The 24,001-nt window shown below is 39.8% G+C and overlaps 1 protein-coding gene across 4 annotated transcripts in view; it reads left to right on the top strand.

Moving 5' to 3' along the window:
• The first annotated feature begins 2,439 nt into the window (after nucleotides 1-2,439).
• The window catches only part of syt7a (synaptotagmin VIIa), a 58,953-nt gene continuing 37,391 nt past the window's right edge, over nucleotides 2,440-24,001 (top strand). For 3 of the 4 annotated variants that reach the window (XM_077710840.1, XM_077710843.1, XM_077710841.1), the window contains exons 1-3: nucleotides 2,440-2,607; nucleotides 2,729-2,802; nucleotides 3,582-3,840. In XM_077710840.1, coding sequence (XP_077566966.1) covers nucleotides 3,807-3,840 — 34 coding nt within the window. In that variant the 5' untranslated portion in view covers nucleotides 2,440-2,607; nucleotides 2,729-2,802; nucleotides 3,582-3,806. The remainder of the gene's footprint in view (nucleotides 2,608-2,728; nucleotides 2,803-3,581; nucleotides 3,841-24,001) is intronic. The other variant, XM_077710842.1, reaches the window with a different exon arrangement.

A 24,001-nucleotide genomic window follows, 5' to 3' on the forward strand; every position in this document is an offset into this window, starting at 1 on the left:
GTCTTTTTTTCACATGTCGATATTTTCCACCCGCTGTTTAGGGGTCAGTGATTCCATCCTGCGTGAGTCCAGTCTGTTTTAGCAGAAGTGATGTTATGGCAGAAGGTGATACATTATTAATCTCCCACTGTTTGCACCGTATTCAAGATTACGCTTCAGAGCATTAGTTTCCAGGGGTGCAATTTTGAGGCACCCTGCCGAATAATTATAAGCTGCCACCTTCATATAACAACACACAGACACACATAAAGTGCCACACACAGTCAGTATATGTGCTCCCAGGTATGGAAGGGTTTAATCTTTGCCACCATTATTGGTCTTTTTTTCCCCTGCAGAGTCACCTCATGAATGCCTTGTTAACCCAAAAACTGAAAGTTGGATGCAATGACATTGAAAATTGAGTTGTTTCATTGATTTAGGATCGTACCAACACTTTATTTCCAACAAGAAGAAAGGTAAGAAGATTGGTTATTGTTCCATACAAAACAAAAGCAAAAAATGGTTAGTTGGGGCTCGCTTTTTTAAATTTATTTACATAATCTGAAAGGGCTAAGACTTGTTGGATGTACCGTATTTTCACGACTATAAGGCGCACCCCATTAAAAGGCACACCCTCAATGAATGACATGTTTTCCAAATATAAGGCGCACTGTATTATAAGGCGCACTGTCTATTTTGGAGAAAATTTAAGACTTTTAAATTCCCCTTATAGTCGTGAAAATACACAAAAGTCTTACTCCTTTGAATCACTTAGAGAGGCCCAAAAGGGCCCAAAAAAGTGGATTTTCCTCAGAGAAGATGAATAATATATGTAAGAGTTCCGACTTAGCCTAATGATGACTAAATGACCCTTAGAAAATGTGAATAATTGTTTATTTATATTTGTCGGTGCCGTCTTATTGGTTAGTGACGTCAGCTGGAGTAGGTCACAGGTTTTCCGTGACCCCAATGATATTACAGTAAGTGGTTTAGAAAATAGATTGGTGGATGCATAATTAAAATGTCATCAAGGAACATGATGCACGAGGAGTTGAGTCTTTCCTTATTGGTTTTGAGGTTGAAGCTTTGAATTTATGCTCTGGCTTAGCATGTTCTATACATATTTTTTTTCAATTAAAGCATTTTTTTCTTTGGAAAAATAGGTCCCATGATCTAAAAAAAGGGATCAATTTCCACTCCAAAAATCTCAGTTCATGCACAATTTTGTCAGGGAAAAAAAACATAGAAAATATTCCATTCATTTTGAAGGAATCAGACCCCTAAAACACCTACTTTTCATTCCAAGGGTGATGTGTCAAAACAGAGCAAACCCGTCTCCCAAAATAGAGTCGTCCTATAATATACTGAAAGCAACACAAAAAAAATGTCCCTTCTGAGTTTTTTTTTCTTTTAATAGGGTTATTTTACTGCTGGCATACAGTTTTTTTTTTTTTACAAAGACTTATTACATAAGTGCCAATGTTAAACCTAATTAAATGGTCGCTTTAAGAATTAAACAGACAATATACAGAGTGATTAATTGCCACACAGCATCAATTATGGTGGTGGCTCCATTAAGGAAATACATGGGTGTTAAGAGAGAAAATGAAGGCAAATCCACAGCGTTGACAGAAACAGGGCAACATGGTGATGCCTCAATAAAGCAAAAGAGAATCCGAGATTTTTTAAAGGGCTGGTTGAGATGAAGACAACATGGATGGTCGACAGTGACAGGTGCTATGAGGGTGTAAAGGCAATAAAAGGGGTTTATGTCCAAAAGACTTTGCAGAGGATTCCCAGAATAAATGAGCGCAGATTGTCAGTGTTAAAACACAGCGAGCGACGCACAACACAGTATTATCAAATAAAAATCACCGCAGGATACTGCGAGCAAACGACCTTCCCGTCTCTATTGACAGAGCGTCGGCTTACTGTTAGCGGTGCCATCGCCCCTCACCAAAGCCTTTGCATCTATCCAGTTCAACACTGCTCATATTGAGTTGCAATCTGCAATATCAGTGAAAACAACAAAGAAGGAAGATGGAATATTTACACACACGATTACACATAGCCACCGGACACCATCAAAAACATTCCACTATCATATTTTCATCATCATCCTATTTTGGAAGCACTCTAAATGCCAATATACTTTAGGAATGTTTTTTTTCTTCTTCTCTCTCTCTCAGTTTCACTCCATCTGTTGTGTCATTTCCCAGAAGGTCTTTTACAGATTTAGACTCTGCGAAAAAAGAAGAACAAATACAAAATATGACAGAATGTTTGTGTTTAAATTTATTTTTATGGTTTTACTGAATTCAAACTTGTCCTTGTGTGATTGCTTGGGGCAAAAATATTTGTGACAATGTCACATCTAAAAAACAAGGGCATCTATTTTGTCTCACACCTGAATCATATAATCAGGATCCTTATTAGCTTGCTGATGAGTTGATCATTTGATCCAGGTGTGGTTGAGGAAAGAACAGACTGGAAAAAGTCCTTCGAGGACTGGAGTTGGTGACCTCTGCACTAAAAAGTGGTGGATTACACGTTGGGGTCTTTTCATGCGAGTTCTAATAGTCTATGAGGCTGTGTGACCACCATCTGTGGTGTGACCTGCAGCAGTAGGTGGGTTGCCACCTTTCTTATCTTATCTTTTCATTGTAATGTGTTGCAAAGTTGTATAACATTTAACCAAATGAGACAATCTTTGCTAATATGGCCAATAATCTTTTTTTTTTTTTAACAGCACAACAAGTTTTAAGAAGGTGAGGGACAAGGACAACCCCAAAATGTACACAAGGTGACCACCAAACTCCCCCAGTAAGTGGTACACAATGCTTAATTTGATAGAAAAGGAATATTTGATGTTAAAATCGTCCCCATGTGCAATTGATGTTTTCCAAAACAGACACACACATGCAAAACACGTTATTTTATTCACCATAACACTTTTTTTCCCTTTACAAAACAACAATGTGTTAATTTCAAGGTAAGTGTAAAACCTCAACAGTTGACACATCAAGCCACAATCTATACAAAATATGTTAAGAAGCAGAGAGCCGCATTGATTTTGGCCGGGAGCTTTATGCCTGGTGTAGAGGTTCACTTGCCTGATATGAGTGCGGGGACGCACGGGCTCAATTCCTTGCATGATTGTGAATGTGAATGGTTGTCTGTCTCTCTTTGTGCCTTATGCTTGTAGTCTGTGTTTTGCCCCCGAGTCAGCTGGGATAGGGTCCAGCAACCCTTATGCGTTTTTATGGAAGATGATTGAATGAATGAATGATAACAAACACCCAAGCAGAGCTCAAAAGATCATGAGAGAAAGACTTGATCATCATTTGATGGTGAAACCAATCAAATGTCACAGTAATTTGGTCATCTGCCCATGCAGTGGACAAAACAAATGCAATCGTTTAACGGGGGTCACCACCTCTCTAGATTGTCATGTGAGCCACTCAAGCAAGATGTTGCTTATTGGGAGGGAAGGAGGGAGTCAGAAGGAGGCGAGAGGAGGCAAGAGGAGGAGGAGGAAGAGGAAGAGGAGGAGGAGGAGGGAGAGCATCCAGTAGTCTGTACCTACACACTCTGACTCTTAGGAGGACACGCGCACAAACGACGAGAGAGAGGGAGAGAGAGAGAGAGAGAGGGGGACAGCGAAAGAGAGAGAAGCTGCGCAGGAGCGAGGCAACAATAAAACAGCTCCAACTACACCGAAGGAGGAGTTGAGGAGTATATTGACACCGCCGTGAGCTCGACATCTCCACCTCCACCTTCACCTCCAGCTCCATCCAGCGTCGCCTGCGCCGCCAACTCCAAGAGCCATGTATCTCAACAGGGAGGAGAACAATAGCAGAGGTAAGCTGCGATCTTGTCGGGTGGGCGGGGAGACCCTGACACTTTCGAGGTGTTTGTGTGTGTGTGTGTGTGTGTCTCAGGGACGACGTCCTTCTCAAAGTGCTCGTCCGGGTCTCATTATATAATCTGTTCACTGTGAAATCGTACCCCCCTCACCATCTCCCCCCATGCATCATGCATGTACGTTGACCTGTTGTTGGGGCGCCAGTGTCATTGCAATGTTTTGCACATGTTTAAGGACAACATTGTGCAAGGTCAAATGCTCCCCCTCACCTCCACTACCCATTTCCATCATATCCAAAGTGATCCAAAAATTCCCAACAACATCCAGATGTATATGCATTGACTGGGGAGGAGGGAGAGAACTGGGCAGCATCCATGAGGGTAAAAAATGGGGTATTTGTGTGTGTGTATATGTGGTGAGGAATGGGAGGGGGCATATTTGAGTAATCTCCCACGTGTTTCTGAGGCGTGATTTCTCTTCGCATCACACACCACTAGTGGCCCCTGCTGTTGGAACGCTGCACGTAATGCTAATTGCCGTGTAACCCCATGCTTGCCATTGACGGCAATTTACGTCCAATCCAGTGACTGGTCGCTGACAGCCTGTCCCACTCACTCAAAATAGATTTTACATCTATGGCTGTCACTCTGAGCTTTTCATATACATTTTAATTCTGCCCGTCAAAATGGAATAGACCTGTTTTTAATCTATACTACAGTAATATTTTGACGGTAATAGAGTTGCATTCCATCTTTACTGGGAGGGCTGGTAGCTGTTATTCAATAATTCAATAGAGTTTTGGAATATAAAGTATGTTACATTAACTGCTTGCAACCAGTGAATTGTCAGGTTAGAATGACACCTGCTGCTGCAAAGAAGCCAGAGGATGAGGAGAAAAGGGAGGGTGTTTAAAAAAAGGCAGAGTAGGAGGAACCGTTCTTGTTCATTTGACTGGAGAACAGCCGAGTACAGTACTGTACGTGCAATCATGTGAGGGCGGCGGACCGTATCGGCTCTGTGTTGTGGGCAAGTCTATTTTAGTCTGGCGACTTGTAGGAAAGAAGGCTTCAACATGTTCCTTTTTTTACACGTCTGTATAGAAAATAGTACTTTGTAATGTGACCTCTAATGAAAATGAGTGATTGCTCAATAAATGTATTGAGACAGAGTATCCATTACTGCTACAGTGTGTACAAATGAAGGCTGTTTTGTCAGAAATGATTGGCTGTACCTTGTTCAGAGGTTACCGTCATCAATGTTATACTTACCTCAAAGGTGTTCATTGGGGATAAAGCTATTGTCCATTTTTTACACTAGCAAACGTACCTTTCGCTCGGGGAAATTGAGTCATTTTTCATTCTTCTTATCCTCGAAAGAGTCGTAGGGGTGCTGAAGCCTATCCCAGACAACAATAGTGGGGACACCCTGAATTGCTTGCAAGGCAATTGTATCAATTCCCCGAGCAATCTGTGAATAAGCCTTTATTTACTGTATTTGTTATTGTTTATTGTAAATGAAGGCATGACAAGTTGTCAGCCAAGTTGTTGGTGGTTTGAACACTAATGGGGATTGCTCAAAGGACATTGGGAGTGATTTTAGTACATGATTTGAAAGGAAAGCTGCAGCAGTTTTTGATTTTGAACTTGATTCAATGAATGATACTCTGAGTCACAGTAAATCTGAGATGCACAAGTGGTTGAATATTGCAAAATCATTCAAGAAAACACATCTTGTTGAATTTGGATCAATAGGGAATGATGAGATAGTATTGCTTGCCTCAAAGTCATAAAGCAGAGGAGCCCATAAAATGGAGGTGTTGCAGAATGTGCGAAAAGCTGCCACAAAAACCTCTTTACAACAGAATTTTATTTCATCATTTCTCTTTTTTTTTCACCCACAGTCCTTTTAACATAAGTGCCAATGTGTCTTTGTCAGCAAGAGTCTTGTTCATTTTTATTATTTGATTAAGAATTTTGGTTTATAAAGTACTGTTCTTCTCTGTAGTTGTCAATCTACATTTTAAATATCCTTTTGATTTTATAGCCTGCAGTCTTAGAAGAACAACACAATGTTTTGCTTATACGTATTTGCCAGTTGCGAATTGTCGGTGATAAAATATATACAAGCTTGGGATACTATTTGGGTTTTTGTTGACTACTGTGAACAGAAAGTCCCACAACACAGACAATAAAAGATGACATTAAGTCTATCTGTATTTATTTGAACTCGTAAATCTCCATCAACGCAAAAGTGTAGCAGATAAGTTTGGATAGTTTGTCAGATAGCTTATCAAATGATGTCATCTTTTTACAGTTTCATATTTGACTTGCATACATTACAATTTTGAGTAACTGCTTATTGACTGTCTTGAAGCTCTTGATTTTTTTAACATTTTTTTTTAGTTAGATCAAAACTAGAACTATAATGTCTGTCAGGTGGTCTCCCTCTGACATCCCTCCACAAAAGTGGGACCAATATGCGTGAAATGTAGTTTAGTTTAGCTCCGCCTTTCGCCACTTAAGCGCTTCTAAGACCGAAAATGGATGAGAACTTTTGGCCAGTCCCAGACCTTTTCAGTCTTGTAATAGCTTTTCCAATTATGCATTTTGGCTGTCATTGCAATGTCAATATGACAGTTATGCTTGTTACATTTCGGATCAAAAAGCACACATGTCAGCTCAGTGGACTCAAATTGTGAGTTCCAATTAAGGAAGTAAGACTTTGAAAAGGTTTTGGGGGGGGGGAGCTTGACACTTGATTGACATGCTGCTAATTGACTCCGTTAAAAAGGCGTTCTTGTGTGGCGGGTGTTTCCCTTCCGCCTCCTTTATATTCATCGCGCATCTCAAGGTGGTGTGGCACTGAGAGGGAGAAATCGATTATGAAAGATTAACGGGGGCTCCGAGGTCAAAGATGTTGATCATACGTGAGCCCGAAAACCACATGGGGTCAAATCTGATGCAGACACGTAATGGGGCTGTGTCAATACTGTCTAGAATTGTAAGGAGGTGATGGGGCGGATAATTCGGCCCTCTTATTGTCACTGCAGTCTGATGGCTTAATAGTTTTATATTTATGCCCACTGGGAAACAATCAACAGCTATTTGGAGAGTTGGCTGATGTTCAAAATGCAATTCCAATGTTTGTTTGCCTTAAAGCAACCTTATGCAATTAGCTTCTTGGAACGTTCCAGATGTCTGACAGCATGTTTTTTAAAGCACTTTTTCAATTGGCACCTTTTCGTTGTCTGCATAAATCAGGTTGACTTCTGTGCTTATTGATCATAAAATGTTTTATGCCAAGATTTCTTAATTGTGGAGAATATTATCCAGACACTATACATTACTTTTGCACCTGTATTTTTGGCTACATTTTCCATATGAATTGGCAGTCATATATAAAATGGTGATGGTTTTGACAATGTTTTCCGCATGAGAAATAATGCTGATGAAACTACCTTAAATGTATTTGTCGTGAAACGGTTCCTTGTCTCAGTTGACGGAATTTCCTCTTTGCAGTTGCTTTTGATAGTTTTTTTTTTTTACTTCTCCTCAGTAATGAGCGCGAGAAATGGTCACGCAGGCAACGCTGCCTCCACCGCTACGATGAGCAACATTAAAAGAGCTTTTCAACTTGTGAAAAGTCAGCTGTATTTCAATTCCCGCTTGGTTTTCCAGCTGAAGCCAGAGAATTGGTGTGCCTTTTTTTTTTTCTCCGCTTCGCTTTCATTTTGTCATCTTAGACAGAACGTTGCATTGGGAACAAATTGCTAGAGATTTATTAGATGAGTGCTATGGCACCCTGCACTATCTACCTCTTGAATATGATTTATATTTGATTCTGTCAGGGTTCTGCTTGATTTAAGTTGACATTTGCCACAGTTGTGGGCGAAGGGCCAAGCCTCCGGCCAAGGATACTGATCCAAATGACTTCCTTTTGGCACGCGCAACTGGCATTAAAACAGCTCCTCAGGTGGAGTGCATTATTTTCAGGGTCTCTTAGTAAATAGATGCGCTGACGTTTAATCCTCTTGCAACTCAGGAATTTAGAATTCCATTACATTTTTATTTTTTTTCTTGTTTGTCAAACAAGAGGTATTAGTTGACCTATTGATTACTTGTTTTATCATTTTCAGTCATGTTTTATTATCATGAGGTGATAATGGAGCTGCAGTGATTGGATTTGACAAGAAATACCTTTTTCTTCTTCTTTAATGGTGTGTAGCAATGAAGTTGGGACATTGTGTGTGTAAAATGCAGATTTAAAATGGAATAGGACGTTTATAGTTGTCAATGGCTGCAAAGAAGTGGTAAAGCATTTAATGAGCTAATAAAAATGTTTTCAGGTAGGTAAGCCTGTAACACTAAAAATATTGTTAAAGTAATAAGCAAAGATTTACTAGAAGTAAGCTTCCTTGCCTCATTTTAATTATATGATTTATTAATATGGTTGTTAAACAGTGTCAAGAGTGTACACTATTGTTTTTACTTCTACTGCCATTAAAAAACAGGGCTGGTTAAGTAAGATGGGATTTTTTTCTGTGATTAACTATGTGGAAGAATCTGATTTAAGAAAATTAAGGAGCAATCCATCTAATTTCTGTAGGGCTTATTTTCAGACGACCAATGCTGACTTTTTTTTTTTTTACACTTCGGGATACACTGTTCAAGCATTAAGCAAAATTTGTATAGTATTAAATAATGATGTGAAGATTATCTTTTAGAAATCCGCTTTGGGTGTTAAAATTGATGAATGTTTGAGAGGAGGAATGAACATTACCAAGTGCAATCTTTCCTTCCCTTTTGTTTAGCTCCACACTCTTCCATTTGTATGCAATTGCCGTGTGGATATCAGATGTCCACTGGAAAATGTCATATTACACAACAGCAGGCTGAAGGGAATTTATTAGATTGAGTTTGCCCATGCTATGTGCCAACACGAAGCCTCCAGAGACCCTCTCCGAACTGTGCAAGGTGCAGGAATTGGCAGAAGGAATGGCCTAATTGCATGAGCGCACAATCAGCATGTCAATTTGACATTTAATAGATCCCTCCGTCGCTACGGCTTAAGTTTATTTAGCTTTGAACGGAGACTCAAAATGCTTAATAGGCTGCAATTTATCATACAGATGGATGTTTAGCGTGCTAAACCATCGGGAAAATCTCAAGAGACATTTTCGGAGTCGGAGGGAACCGGTTACAATGGCGCGGTGGCGGCAATTAGGAGCTTTTGTCGGAACACCTGCAAAGAAGTGCTGATTCAAAACCGCCGATGGAACAGGAAGTCTTATTGCATTCATGGTAAATGTGCCCGTGATTGGAATAGATTTGAAGAGTGGCCGTGGTTTCAGATCATCTTTTCAAAACATCGCCAGTGACGAAAATGTCTGGTTACTTGTTTGCGCCCTTATTAAACGGAGGCAGGAAATGTGCCACAAAAACAAAGAATAACAGGTTCAGTGAGCGGGAGTTATTTTTACAACTGACTCTCGCTGCTGACTTGATTGCAGAGGGGGAGGAGGCGGGTGGGCTCATTCGCTCACTCTCTCTCTCTCGCTCTTTTTACTCCCTTTCTGCCATCTTCTGTCCTTTCCTCCTGTGTGTCTTGGGGACGGGGGTATAAAAAGGGTTGGGGGGGAAAAAAAAGGAAAGTACGTTGCCAAATATCAGCTGGATGGGCGAGAGTGACAGATAGTGAGCGGATGAGAGGCAGACGATGAAGTGGGAGTGAGCATGGAAAGATGGAGGGAGCGGGAGAGAGCGAGAAGGAAAGAACAAGCCCTGGAGTGCTAGTCAGTCAAGGTCACATAGAGGAGAGGAGAAGAGTAGGCCTCGTGTTCTCGTCTCGCCTAGTGTGGAACAAAGTGGAGTAAAAGATGAAAAGTGCTGTGTATATAAACAACGGGGTCATAATTAATTCATCCGTTGTTATTGTTGGTGATGGACAGCTTGTCCATTTTGTCAAGGAGAGGTTGGTGACGACTATTTGCTCCCAGTCAAAATGAATTGGACGGATATCGTTGTCAATGATGGCCAATAGCTGTTCTACAATTTTGGAATTAGACGTAGAATAGCCTTGAACATTTCAGGGCGCACTGAATAAGTTAATATGTTTTTTTTTCTTTAAATTATGTTCATGTAATCACGTTCAGTTCCGCTTAACCTCACATGGGGTATGGGATTCTAACCCAATAAACGTTGGCAAGTAGCTGACGAACACCCTGAATTGATTGCGAGCCAATCGTATTATTATTATTATTATTGTTTTTACAGCAAAAGGATAGCCATTATTGGCTTGTTCAGTGGTTTTAACCTTTCATGAAGGACACATTTTACTTATTGGCTATCAATAACGTTGTTAAATATCAAATTCATTTTGATTCCCAGTCAAAATGGACCAAATGACTTATTTTATGTACTTTTTCTTCACTGTTAAGCATCATAGAAATTGTGTTCTATCTTTGAGAGACCTGATAAACTGCTTTAAATCACTTTTGAATGAATTTAAAAATCTGTTTTTCAGAAACCCTAACCAGGCTCTTCCTATTTCTATTCATTTATTAAAATAAAATTTAAAAAATTGAATTATTCAACATTTTATTAATTTATCACTTCATGAATTTATGTGGACTAGCTTAGACATATATGTGGTCATGTAGGTCAGAAACTTATTCCAAATGTTAATATTGTGGCCAACATGACCCACGAGTTCAAGTTCATAATTTTTTCAGCTGCTCTCTCTTTTTTTTCATATTTTTTGAGTTGATGTCACCTCGTCAGGGTCTTGTTCCTTTTTTTTGTGCTCAGCCTATCCTATGAAAGGTAATCACCATCACTAATCCATGTGAAACCTCTTGTGGTCCCACAAATCGCTTTCACATAAAGACCCCCAGCAAATGATCATGTTGACAGACGTCATTACCACTTGGAAAGCTAATTAACAATTTTCCACAGGATGATTTCATAAAGACGTAAGCACCATTCTTGTAGTATGCTGAAAGCTGTCATTTGACTAATCTTTAAAAGACTGTGGAGGTGACCCTTGGACAAGAAAATGGCTTCTGGTGATAGACAATGGAGTGACATAAGAGAAACACTTGACTGGAAGTCAGTGGTTGTGTTGACATGGTGCGGCTCATCGATCAAAAGGTCGTCTTATCTCTAATGGACTGGAAACCACCATACATTTTTAACAGAGAGGCCCACACTTTGTTTAGTTTGTCATCAAAAGAAAGAACAAAACCAGAAAGGAAATGACACTTCTTCAGTCCAGTAACTAACTTTATCTCTGTCAAATGGATCTTACTGAACGGAGTAAAATTCACATTGAGTGTGAAAAGAACAAAAACCTGGCAGACGATGTAGGCTTTGCTTTCAGTACGGCGTGTTCCCAAACTTGCAGTGCATGCTTGGAATCTCGTTTGTGATTGTAGTTGCACTGTCGCCGGGCATTTAGTGAGGAGTGTGTGTGTGTTTTTTTTTTTTTGTGCGAGCCCCCACCCTCTGTTAACTGGCAAGGTAGTGCGACTGACAGATTGGGCTGTGTGAGTGCCATCTCCTTAGCTTGGCTGCCTTAGCGTTACGCCCTCGTTCTCTCTTCCACGCTCCAGCTCGTCTTGCTATTAGCCTGCTTCAGTGGTGGCCAGAGGGACATTTTGCCCACGCTATCTAGTAAGACTCTTTCCCGCAAATATGTCGGATTTTGCTCGTTTAACCTGACCGCTTTGTCTCTCCTCGATTATGGAAAAGAAGGCCCCCTCCGAGTCCTTCACCACGAGCCCAGACACCCTGGGGAAGAATTATTTCTGCTCATGATGTTGTCCTTTTCAACCACAACCCCAAACTTGTAGCCTGAGGGTTGGAACTGCAGTCAGATGGGAAATCAAGAGATTCACCTTTTTGGCTCGGTGCACTTGTCAAAGAAGAGGACAGAAAGTTTTTACTTGTGGAGGAAGTTTTTTTTGGGGATGATACCAGAATATATTGATTTTCTGATCCCGAGGTGGAATGAATTCGCTCAGTTGGCTTTAAGAACAAAGTTTTCGCTCTAGATTTCTGTGATTAGAATCAATAATCAGTGAATTCGGGAACACCCACAAAAAAAAGCCAGTAAGCATGGCTCAGTGATCTCTAGATTTATGTTGTCATTTCCCTGAGCCACCAAATCAATATCTGCAGTCTAGTTTTCAACCTACATAATGTTTGAAACCCGTCATGGGAAATGTAAATTGCAAGGTAAAGCATGAGATATATTTTAGTGCAATATATGTAAGTGCTAACCCGGCACGCCAAATGGATTCTTCAATATATTTAGTATACAAATCTACTACTCATATCAATCTGAGAAAGATCCAGTTGAGACTTCTTTTTTGATGGGATAAACCTTTAAAAATATCCAGCTGCCCAGTGGATAATCGCTCTGCTCACACTCGTTACCAAGTAATTACTCATTTGGCCACAGTTTGAATTATTGAAGTGTATATACATTGCTACGGTTCTCTGTTTTACTTCTGCTAGCCTGAGGTCAAAACACATTGACAGCAATCGACGTCCAATCCATTTGGTCTGGTATAGGCGGGCAGCTTTAGTCCGCCCATTGCCTTCAACGGCAGCCAAAGATGAATAATTAACTCGGTCATCTGATCCATGTCCAAATATGCAAGATCTGAGGGCTTGAAGCGCTTCTGGATTTTGCACACTGCCATGTGGAATGACCTAGAGACGAGGAGGAGCTGGAGGTGGAGCAAACCACAGAGGGGGGTAATGAGACGAGCCAGGAGGGAGAGATGAAGTGGGACATTGCGGCCACATATCCGCCACTTGCCTCTCTGAACTGAAAGGCACATTTACTGGGCTGATTGGGAAATTTCAAATCTGGACTCGTGGGAACGAGTGTGATCGTGCCCGTTATGACTGCCCTAAAAGAGAACAAAAATCATATCACCGTTGGATGGAAGACACTGTTATTGTTCTCGCTTCCGCCCACTTCAAAAAATGATCACTTTCATTGTTTTGAATTGCCCATCAGTCAACTCATTTTTGTAAGTGCATCATCCAATGTTTGCATTGGCGGCAAAGGGAATTTGTGCATCTGGAGGAGCATAGTCAATTGGAGCCAAGCAATTGTGCATGCATGGGAGGGGGTGAATGAGCTCAACCATGCACCTACAAGAGGTCAGACACACCAGATTGGCCAAGCAATGCATCGCAGATTGCTTTGAGGCACAAAGCTGGAATGGGAAACATTTCCACATACACACAGATAGACTTGCTGGAAAACCAGGTTGTCGTTCAATTTCCATGCCAAATAATTGACAACCAATTGAATAAGAGCTATGAATTGCAATGAATTGTGAATAGAAATTGTCCTTTGCTTCTTTTTTGAGGCTCTTGCAAACAAAAATTTGCAAATACATTTTTACTTTTGATGTTTACATTTTACACCTAAAATCGCACTGTACTTGTAAATATTCTTCTGTAATTTAGTATTGATTCTTCTAATACAATTTTTTTTACATTTTTAATTTTAAAAAGTAAATATTCCGTTTTTAATTTTTAAGTACACACAAAGAAACATAATTCTCTGTCCTGGAATGCGCAGACTTTTATTAAGCATATTTAAATGTCGTATGGCCCACGGACTTTGAGTATAATGCCTGTAATCCAGGGATAGGGTAAGGGTTAGGGGCAGAAAATCATTTAAAAAATCAGTACTGTATTTTTAACGTTTACAGTGCACATTTCACATATATATTCGAGTCTCTGATTAATAATAATTGCCCAAGACCCCTCCTGGTGAATATTCCTATGGTCATATAAATGTGCATATTACAAATGACTTAAGAAAGACATGGCAAGATTCATCCTGTTTTTTCCTCAAGTCTTGAGGCTATTTCAATATTGGGCCACTAGCTGTTGAAGTGTATATTTTCCCCAGAGTTGGCAGACAGTCAAATGGCCTACGATTGCATTTGCAAGAGCAAACAGTCAAATCTGTCCCAGGCAGTCCCACAGTGAGTTGCATGAGCCCGAATGTGTGGTCACTGGCACAATCCGGCTGCACAGTCCGCAAAAACAAACACGCGGGTCAAACCGAGCTCCCAGAATGCAACAGCGATTCAGCTCGGCTCACTCGGCACCCAAAAAAAGCTTGCGGATTACGTAATCAAAACAAGAACGCCAGTATATGATAATTGTCATGCGATCATCTAGTGTGCGTCTTGCCTGTGGTGTTATTCCTTCCTGGGTGTTGCAATGAATAAAACTCATGCTGCTAAATTATAATATCTGCTACGTGATTATCCACTGGGAAAGTGTTTTGTTTGCCCATCAGTGGCGTTGGGAGCGGTCGTAACGAGACGGCGGGCATTTTCACTTGTTAATTAACCCATCCTAGAAGAATAATACATGCATAGGACAACCGTGTCAGTTTCGCACACCATCCCTGGGGTGTATCGAGTCCTTTCCAGTCCTGGAGTCCACTGCCCTCTCTTATGCACTTGCTTAATTACTTGCTACATTTACACTATGTTACTGGAATCCTATCCAGGTGTGTTGCAAGCCATTATGGACAAAATGATGTGTTCCCATAAGGAAACATTACGTTTTGGTTCAAGTAGGCCACACAAATGGGAAAATTGTTTTTACATCGTTTGTACATGACATAAAATGCAATGTTCATATATGGAAACACCAGATTATGATGTTGGTGTTTTTGAAAAGCCAAGATTTGGTTAGATTGTCACATTCATTGACTCATGGAACTAAATATTTGTCAATATTTCTAGATGATTTGAGAATGAAAGTGAGTGTGGCAGGATTGAGGAAAAATGCATAGGATGGGGAATCATATTCAGGTTTTTCCTTAAAACATTGCTTTGAAAGTGATGATACTCACAGCCAATGTTGCTCTCTCGCTGCCAGGCAGACCCAATGCACATTGGACGTGGCAGAGCATTGACAGGCATGTGGCTGCCGGCTTCTTCCCACAATCTTCCCTTGGTCTCGCGGCGCCTGACAAAGCTCATTTAAAGACAGTTGCCCAGCTCCGTAGACACGGGGAAGTGTCATGTATTAAACATGAATCACTCGAGGTTAGGCGGCTTAGTTGAAACGTGGATCTGTAGCAATTAAAAGCAGATTGGCTTTCAATGGAATTTAATGCTTTTATTGTCTTTATACTAAGTGATGAGATATAAAGCGTCACCATGAAGTGCACAAATGACAACAAAGAAACAGACTATGATATAATCAATAAAAATAACAATAAAAAACCATTAAATAACTTTACAATCAGCTTTGGATTGACATATCAATCGATGATTTCATATTTGAGCGGAATGCTATTCTGACACACAAATATCAGCACTATGTTGTCGTGGAAACAAACTTTTGGGAGTTATTCGGACATTTTTACCTAAAGATATTTTTAATTTTTTAAATTTTGGAATGAAACATTTTGCACTTAACCTAATATAGAGCAAGACATATGGTACAATTTATTAAAAAAAACTTGGAAAGATCTGGACCATACATATAGTGTATATATAAAACTAGAAGTACCCTGGTAGTAATGGATTTTTTTTTTCTTTTCATAGTATTCCACTCATTGCCATGATGTACAATTCATTTATACCGGTAAATGTTCACCTCCCAATGCCACTGACTGTGCTTAATGTCCAATCCATTTTGTATGGGAATGAGTGATGCTGACTACTTCCATTTAAAAGAGTTTGGACCTTGAGCAATCCTGGCAACCGGTGAGTTAAAGGGTAAAGCACTTTCTTCAGAATGTTAAAACTCAGTGCTCAGGATGAAAATACTACCAGCTAGAAATGGCTGGAGGAGGTGGCTAGGAAAAAGCCAAGGTCTGCTCTAGCACTCCCTCTCCCGTTCTTCAACTACCTGTAAAAGACAATAAAAACCACCCATATGTCTCCCTCTGTTTACTGGCCACTGTTTGCTTCAGCACTTTGTGCGATGTACTCTCACTATGTATTTGCCTCACTAGACACGGCCTATAAAATATCTCCTACTCAAGCACTACACTATCCGCTGGATCATGTACTTAAAGAATCAGAGTTTAGGAAAAAGATGGGCGATAAGGAAAGAGATGGAATGCAAGGATTGCTTGAGGTAAGCTGTGGAGTTCAAAATAAGCTTTGTAAAGTTTCCTTGTGATTTGGAAATCATTGCCTCGGGGAAATTGATCCCATTTAGTTCAGGGAAGAAGTCCATTCCTTAATGTGAATGTGGTTTGATTTTAAATACAGAGCAGCATTTAATAAAGCAATGGCACCTTAATTACATATGTTAATGAAATATTGAATGAGAATGTAGATAGATGTGTTAATAACAGAGTAGGACAGCATTGCTTTTCGAATTTGGGAGTTAGTGTGCAGCATCTGTGGAATGGCGCCACTTTGAAAGGTAAAGAGCCTGTGTTTTATCTATGATGCCTCTTTTATCTACATTTGTGTGACAGCATTGCCCTACTTTTTCATTCAGAGTTGATAGAGGATTGATTTGCACTTATTGTCAGACAAACTTGCCTTCATGATTAGAGATCCACAAAAAAATTTAGTGGGCCAATGTTTTGGGCTGAAATGTGGACGCTTTTGTTGCCATAATTCTATTCTCGAAACAAAAAAAGTTGTGTTGACGTAGCAAATAGCTTCGTAGAATCCAGCTCTCTAGAGATGCAATCAGTCCCCTTGTAAGTTAAACAGAAACACACACACGCACACACACACACCCACCTAGCCCCTTTCCGTCTGTCCAATCCTAATTTGGGTTGTTGTGTTTGGAGAAAAGGTTTGCATAATATAACTGGACCAGATGGAGGAAATGCTTCAGACTCCTCCCCATACATGCTATTACATCATCTGTTTGTGACCACTCAACCATTCGACCATACAGTAATCGGCCAGAAATGCGATGGAAGTGACACTTGTCATTTCACCAGTCTTCCACATGTGTGCCATGGTCCCTTGTGGGCTCTTCTGGACCACCAACCCCCATTGTCTTAGGTCCACACCTTCAGGCCTGAGAGGAATCCTCTAGAGGTGCCCGCAAAGGCTGTGCGGGGTACATTTCCCACAAAGGCAGGCAGGCGCCTGCGTGTCCTGCTCTCCGTTTCATTTGTGCATCAATTAGTCTTTTGAAATGATGCAGTGGTAACAGCTTCACACATAGCCATTAGATAACTGCTGGGGACTTTGTGCAAACCTGAGCCATTAGCTGATAGTGTGTTTTTGTCGTGCACATTAAATACCGGATCTGATATTTATCTCAGTGGTGATATCATTAGGCTTGTTATTGTAGGTCTAGATTAGCTTTAACGCAATGTTTTTATGGCCTCAGTCAACAGATCGCTATACTAGGAGTGTAAGGTGAAAACTAATGATTCACATTTGGGAATTATTAGATCCACATTTGAAGGAGAAATTGAATTTTTGAAATGAAATGTAGAAGTGTGAACTATAACAAGTTTAGACCCTAGATATGTCTTGTATAGCTGTCAATTTAATTCATTCGTCAATATAGATGTCAAATCATTTTTGAACTGGGAGATCTGGCAGTACATATGTGAATGTATGGATTAGACAGCTATTGCCATGAATTGCAAACAATTAGTTAACCACTGCATTGAATTTGGCTTATTTTGACCATAATTTGTCACGTTAACTGGCTTCTGGAAAATAACTTGTTTATGGTCAGTAGTCGTAAGAATATTTGTCACGAGACACACGATAAGAAGAAAAATATTCAAAAACAATTTCACTGGTCACTTAGATGTGCCGTGTAGACTGCTGAAATTCACAGTCAGCCAAACAGTTGACATTATCGTTATCTGATTCAGCACAGTGAGAGACAAAAATGATATTAACTGGAATATCTCCGTCAGTGTGTTGAATGTCATTACAGTATTTTATATCCCTATTGCATTCTTTTACATACTAGATGTTGACATTCATGGCACTATCAAAGAGTTTTGACACTGACATTAATTTGTTTGGATTATGAAATCAAGACAATTTGGCTTTGACTTCTTTTACTGACCATATAAATTTAGTAAATGAGCAGTGACTGACTTCTTGAGTAAACAAAGGCCAATTGTCGACTTGGAAAAAAAAAACTGCATTGTTGCAATTCTGTTTGCAAGCTTTGGAGAATACCTCAAACGTCCGAAAGGTCAGGTCGTACACAAATAGCTCAAGCACCCTGTTTGTCATTTTGGTAATTGAACAAACCTCATCGAGGTGAGGCTGAGAGTCTGCCTCTTACCATTCCTAACTCCCGACCTTCCTTCTCCATCTGGGCTGTGACACATGAAGGGAGCTCCTGGTAGGTCTCCTGGAAATAGTTCATAAATCAACCTTGATCAGGTTAGATCTGCCTCTTTGTTTTCCCAATCTAATCTTCAACAAATAATGCGCATGGTACCGGCGAGATACTTTGTGGTCATTTAGCACACGTGCACCATGGTGACCGCTGTGAACTCTTATTACAGATAAACTGGAAAATGAAAAAGAACACACTGGGAATTGTTTTTTTTCTTTCTTAAAATTCCAAATCTGTGCTGACTTCCCTCATCCTGCCATATTGGATACTATGTGTGTCCCCTCCTTCTTGGTTAAATTAAGTTGCAAAACCCTACTTGTTGTTTGTTAGTATTTATGTATAACAGTGTTTTGGTACCACATTTTGAATAAGCCTACATGTTTGGCCAACTAATTTAATGGTCAGTACATAGTATTGGGGAATTGACACTTCATCTTGTGAGGTCACTTACTAAAGTAGTAGTTTAAAGTAATGCTGGGTTTACTGGTGTGGAAAATTCAGTTTTGATCTTAGCCGTTTGCTGCTGAAGACTTGGAGGTCTCTCTTCAAATGTTCTCTTTAACTTCACGCCGTTATTATTTTCCATGCTTGGCGACAGTGTCTGTTGAAGGTGATAGATTTCAGACTGCATGTCACTCCGTGAAATGGCGGCAACCAGACCTGTCATTAATTCTTTGCCAAGGGGCGGCTGTATTATTAGCTGATGTGACAAACTGTGACATCCTTCTCAGTATTGCAGGTAATGTTCTCATACGCCACTGTAGCTCCATAAGAGTTCTGATTAATATACTTGTGAGTATGAATTAAGGTGGCTGAAATGTCTCCAGGTACTATATAATTGAGTTCAATGCAAAGGGAAAATTACAATTTGCGTCTTGGCAGAGTGAAAGAAAGAAAACTATATTTCCCATGAGCCTTTGACTCGATCCTGATGAGTGAGAGCAGCTGCGCGATGAGTCTCAGTCTACTGGGTGTTACGCTGCTGGAAATTGTTGACAGTTCTACAAGCAAACACATCAATGGGCAGTCAAGCAACAGACAGCGATGGTGAGGGCCCCCGTGTTTGCTTTTGGAGAGCAAAGGGTGTTTGGATGACGCTTGCGGGCAAAAATTGTCTTCTGAAGTCCTTTTTGTTGTTCTTTTAATTTTAGTTGTAGTCTTTTAGATGAAAATCCTAATCATAGTCATCTTTTCACAGTTTCTAATTGTGTTAGTCGTCTAGCTTTCGTCAAACAATAAGCAAACATTTTAGTTGGTTAAAAAGACAAAGATTTAGTCAAAAACAAAAAACCAATGGATACACATTAATATTCCCAAGTTTTATTTTCGAGAAATTGCCCAAGTACAACCATTATGAACATCTCCAAAATACCAGCATTAGCAAATAACTTAATATCTGTTAGTGCATATTTTTTGTATGAAAAACATACATTTACAACCCAATCTACATATTTTGATGTCGTTGACTCTAGAGGGATGTGAGGAATAAAGTGTATCTTAAAGATATTATCTGTACAAGGAAGTATACATGACACCTTGACTTATTAGCTGCCAGATTTGACGTTTATCGCAGTCAATGGCACCCAAGTCGAAATGGCAGGACGTATGTGATCACTCCCTGCCAAATGGATTGCCTCCTTAAAGACAGGAGCGGTTATGAAATATATTTCATTACTTTGATTTGTCCTTGCTTTGACATTGCCTGATGCTAATGAGGGGTTATTTTTGGTGCCGCTGTCCAGAAGGAGTCTAAAAACAGGCGCCTCTAAACCAATGTAGTTTCCTCCCCAGAGCCTTTCCCCTTCACTCCACTTCAGAGGACGACGACATCCCAGGTATCACTGTAGAGGTTAGGCGCTGATAAATGAGAGTTCACTCGGGGATAGAAGCGGTCACCAGAGATGCGCGATTCTCCGTTCCATCTAATTTAAGCAGGAGACCCTGAACAAATATAATGTAACCTGTTGTCAAGGTACGCCGGGCACTATTGACATTGTAAATTATCGTTACGAATTGCTCATGAAAAGACAGGATCACAAATACTCCTCCTCCAGTCCTAACCTTACAGCCCATCTCACTTACCTGCCACAAAGGCTGCCAACGCTACTCTGATAAATTTATGAATGTAGTCAAGCCAAAGTTTTGTCTCAACAAATTTGTCATAAATAATCCTAGTCAACCTGAGCACTAAACTCAAAGACTCTGACACATCACCCTCATAAAGCTTAACGATCCAAAATGATCAATTTCAGGGTCATCCTCCTCCAAACTGTCCAGACAATGTTTGATGTGGTATTTTTACTTGGATAAGAATGAATGACTGGTAAAGAGTTAAGATACATGAGGTCACAAGATATTTAGGAATATTTCTTATGATTTTTTTTTCAAATCCCCTTTGCAAAATAAACCGAGGCCACAACTTATATTTATTCGTCTTCAATACGTTTATTTTCCACTGTTTTATTCTGCTCATTGTCATTCTTATATTGTCTGTTTATCTTTTGAATATTTTTAAAATACAATTTATTTGATTTGTAATTATTTTTCTATATATATATTGACTTGTGGCATTGTTATTTTGTATATGTATATATATTTTTTACTATTGGAATAGTTGAAATTCATTCCGCAAAATAATTTATTCATATTTATTTATTTCGCATTGGAAACCACATACACGCAACATTAATACTACAGCCGGGAACAAATAAGGGCCAATAATTTGGTCTGGTGGGGCTTAATTGGCTGCTGGGCTGCAGGTTTGTGATGACTAGTATAGAGAAAAAAAAAAACATTCCAAAAATAAAAATGCTAATTTCAATGGGTTGTGAATGATTGCATAAAACATTTTAGAGCTATACAAGAGTAGGCGTGTAGAAAAGAAAGACCATGAGGGTTACCATCCGGTGGCGTCAGGTCAGAATTTTATTGGCGCTAATGGAGTCTGAATGGGTTGCTGCCAACTTACTAGTTCAACATTTAAGTCCGTAATGATGCCTCATTTTTATTGGCTTGTAAAAGACGGGTCATAAACGAATCATTTCCAAACAGTCTTTAATTAAACGACGGAAGTGCAGGTAAAAAGTTCCTGCTCATGTCGAAACTTACTCACGACCAACGCGTCCTGTTTGACTTTTACTTCGTATTGTATTAGTGATTTCCTTGTAAATGAGATTAGAAGAAAAACATAACAGAAACAGCGCGTGTGGCTGACTCACTGTCATTTAAGCTGTCATTCAATTACAGTTGCACTTGTCCTTTCAATACTTTAATTACACTCTCAATAATTGTTTTGCCACTTTTGAAGGAGAGAGGATACCACAGTGTGAAGAGTAGAGATGGAAATTGGACAAAGGCGCAAAAGCCCACTGCTGCACATACACTATGCACAAGCACACACATTTACAAATAGACTTACTGTACCGCTAAGACATTTCGTCCTCCCCCTGTATGCTTAGGGAAGTACAATAAACTCGGATTTGATTTTCTAATGCCACCCACATAGTACATCTGGAACAACGGAGACCGCTTTGTCTTGGTTTATGTCCCTGGCTGTGAGCTGATGATGTGGGCATACGGAGGCTGGAGGCCTGTATGCATATAATTACTCCTCAATAGCATTATAGTCGAGTCCCGCTCCCACTTTTTTTCCACTTGATTTGTTGTCTCTGCACTTTTGGAAGGTCCCTAAACGTACGTGGCACCCTCTTGTGTCACTGTGATTACACCATCTCAAGCGTTCCAAACCTTTTTATTAGCATGTGGGATCAAATGCAAACTTAGTTGATAAAGGGAGGGCTTTGTTGTGGGAGTCTTAATAAATGGGGTAAAGTGTAACAAATATGCTTTACTAAATGAATACAGCCTTTGAAGGTTTGCATGTCCATGTGGTAGCCGCATTTAATACATTTTTTGTAAAGCTTTCCTAAACGACAAATACGAGTGCAAAAGTGTGGCAAATGGATTACAGCGGAGGTGTCAAGCTCCAGGGCTACATCATAGCTATGGTTCTATTCGGATGGGTCGTTATGCTTTTTTCCCAAGATTATTTTGTTGGTAGTGGCCTTTAACTCATTCGCTGCTCTTGACAGTTATAGACACCAAATCTGTTCTCACTAGTAAGGCTGGAATTGAGTAATCACGTTTTGCTGCTCTTGGTGTACCATTTCAATTTGACTGGGAGAACTGGGAGATATTTTTTGATTGTTCCTACTCCTCCCAGTCAAAATGGATTAGATGCCTAATGAGTTTATATTTAACATTTTTAAAAATTGGGTAGTAGAAAAAAAAATCTTTCTCACCCCAAGATTACAGCAACTTTATTTGGAACTGTACAGAGAGAACTGGTTTGATGTAATTTGCAACAGAGTGAGGTGATTGTGTTCAAACTTGTGCAAATGAGACACACCAATGAGGAAACAAATTAATTAAGATAGCGCTGTTGTGAAAGCACCTTAGGACAATTGACGCATGCTTACACTTCTTCCCATGAGCTAATGCCATAAAGAGACCAACTACCGTTGCATGGAAGGAGTAGGATGCCCAATTGGAATTGAAGTAACAATATAACATGTAGGATTGGAGAACACTCAAAACAGTGGCTAAAATTTCCCCAAAATAGGGTAGTAGAGGTTAATAAATCCTTGCATTTGGTCAAACTTTTTTTTTGGTCAGATTCTTAAGGCAAACCATAATAGGATTAACAAGCATGATTCCTATTTTTGTAAACACACTGAATATGATGTTGGCGGGCAAACCTTAGGCGCTGTTGAAGTGAGTACACAGTGTGCATTGTGGTATATGGAAAAGAGCAGGAGAAAATATCTGGTTTGAGGCAATGCAAAGCTGAGAAGGGATCGTCAAAAAATGCAATTCTATTGGTTGTATTCAAAACCACTAATAAATAAGACTATGTTGGAATTTGATGTTGGTCACGGATGAATCAGTTTACAACAAAAGTACTCATTAATGTGATGGACACTCGTCCACGGCTCGATTATGGAGAGCCACCTCGTGGACTCCGGTTTATAAAGTCAAGGGCACGAGAGGGGCCTTTGACTAATGGCTTGTTTGTAACCATGCCACAATAAAGCAAAGCTGTGGGACCACTAAATTGGAGGAGCTATTTCAGTTTCATCAAAACGAAAAGTGGGGTGGAAAGTTTCTGAGAGCCGGAGATTTAAATCCAGCAGCAGTGGGAAGCTTAATCAATGATCGTGATCCTGAATGAAATCAAAGTCTTGATGGATAACAAGGCGTGGTGCAGGATATATGACTGTAATCTTTGATTATTGCAAGTTTCATGACGGCAGGGTCTCGTACCAGTGGGAAAACAAATCACTCTGGTGGGCGTTGTTTATATAATATGTTGGGCTTTTCATATGAAAGTCATTTATTTCATGCCGACTTTTTAATTCAGTCTTTCCCAGACTGAGGCATTGATAGATGTGATAGACCAAGACCATGCATACTTTATGAAGCCCATATGAGAGCTGCCAGGGAGAGAAATAGATGTGGGCGTTATTTCCCATTCACTCCAAATGTAATGCTGATCTTAAAAGTCTTTTAACGTACTGCAGTATTTGCATCAAAGAATCACACACTCTTAACTTATTCACTGCCATTGACTCCGTGGACATCCATTTTTAGTTTGTAATATGCAGGTCTGGTAAAAAAGCTATTTTATGACAATGTGACACCATATAGATCGGTCATCTTCATATTGTAAACCAAATCATATTGTGAGCTACTCAAATGTTCCCACCCATAGTTTTATAATTAGGTATATAATTCATAAATTTCATGATTGATTCTT

This window comes from Stigmatopora nigra, chromosome 2, assembly GCF_051989575.1.
Source record: "Stigmatopora nigra isolate UIUO_SnigA chromosome 2, RoL_Snig_1.1, whole genome shotgun sequence".
Classification (NCBI taxonomy): domain Eukaryota; kingdom Metazoa; phylum Chordata; class Actinopteri; order Syngnathiformes; family Syngnathidae; genus Stigmatopora; species Stigmatopora nigra.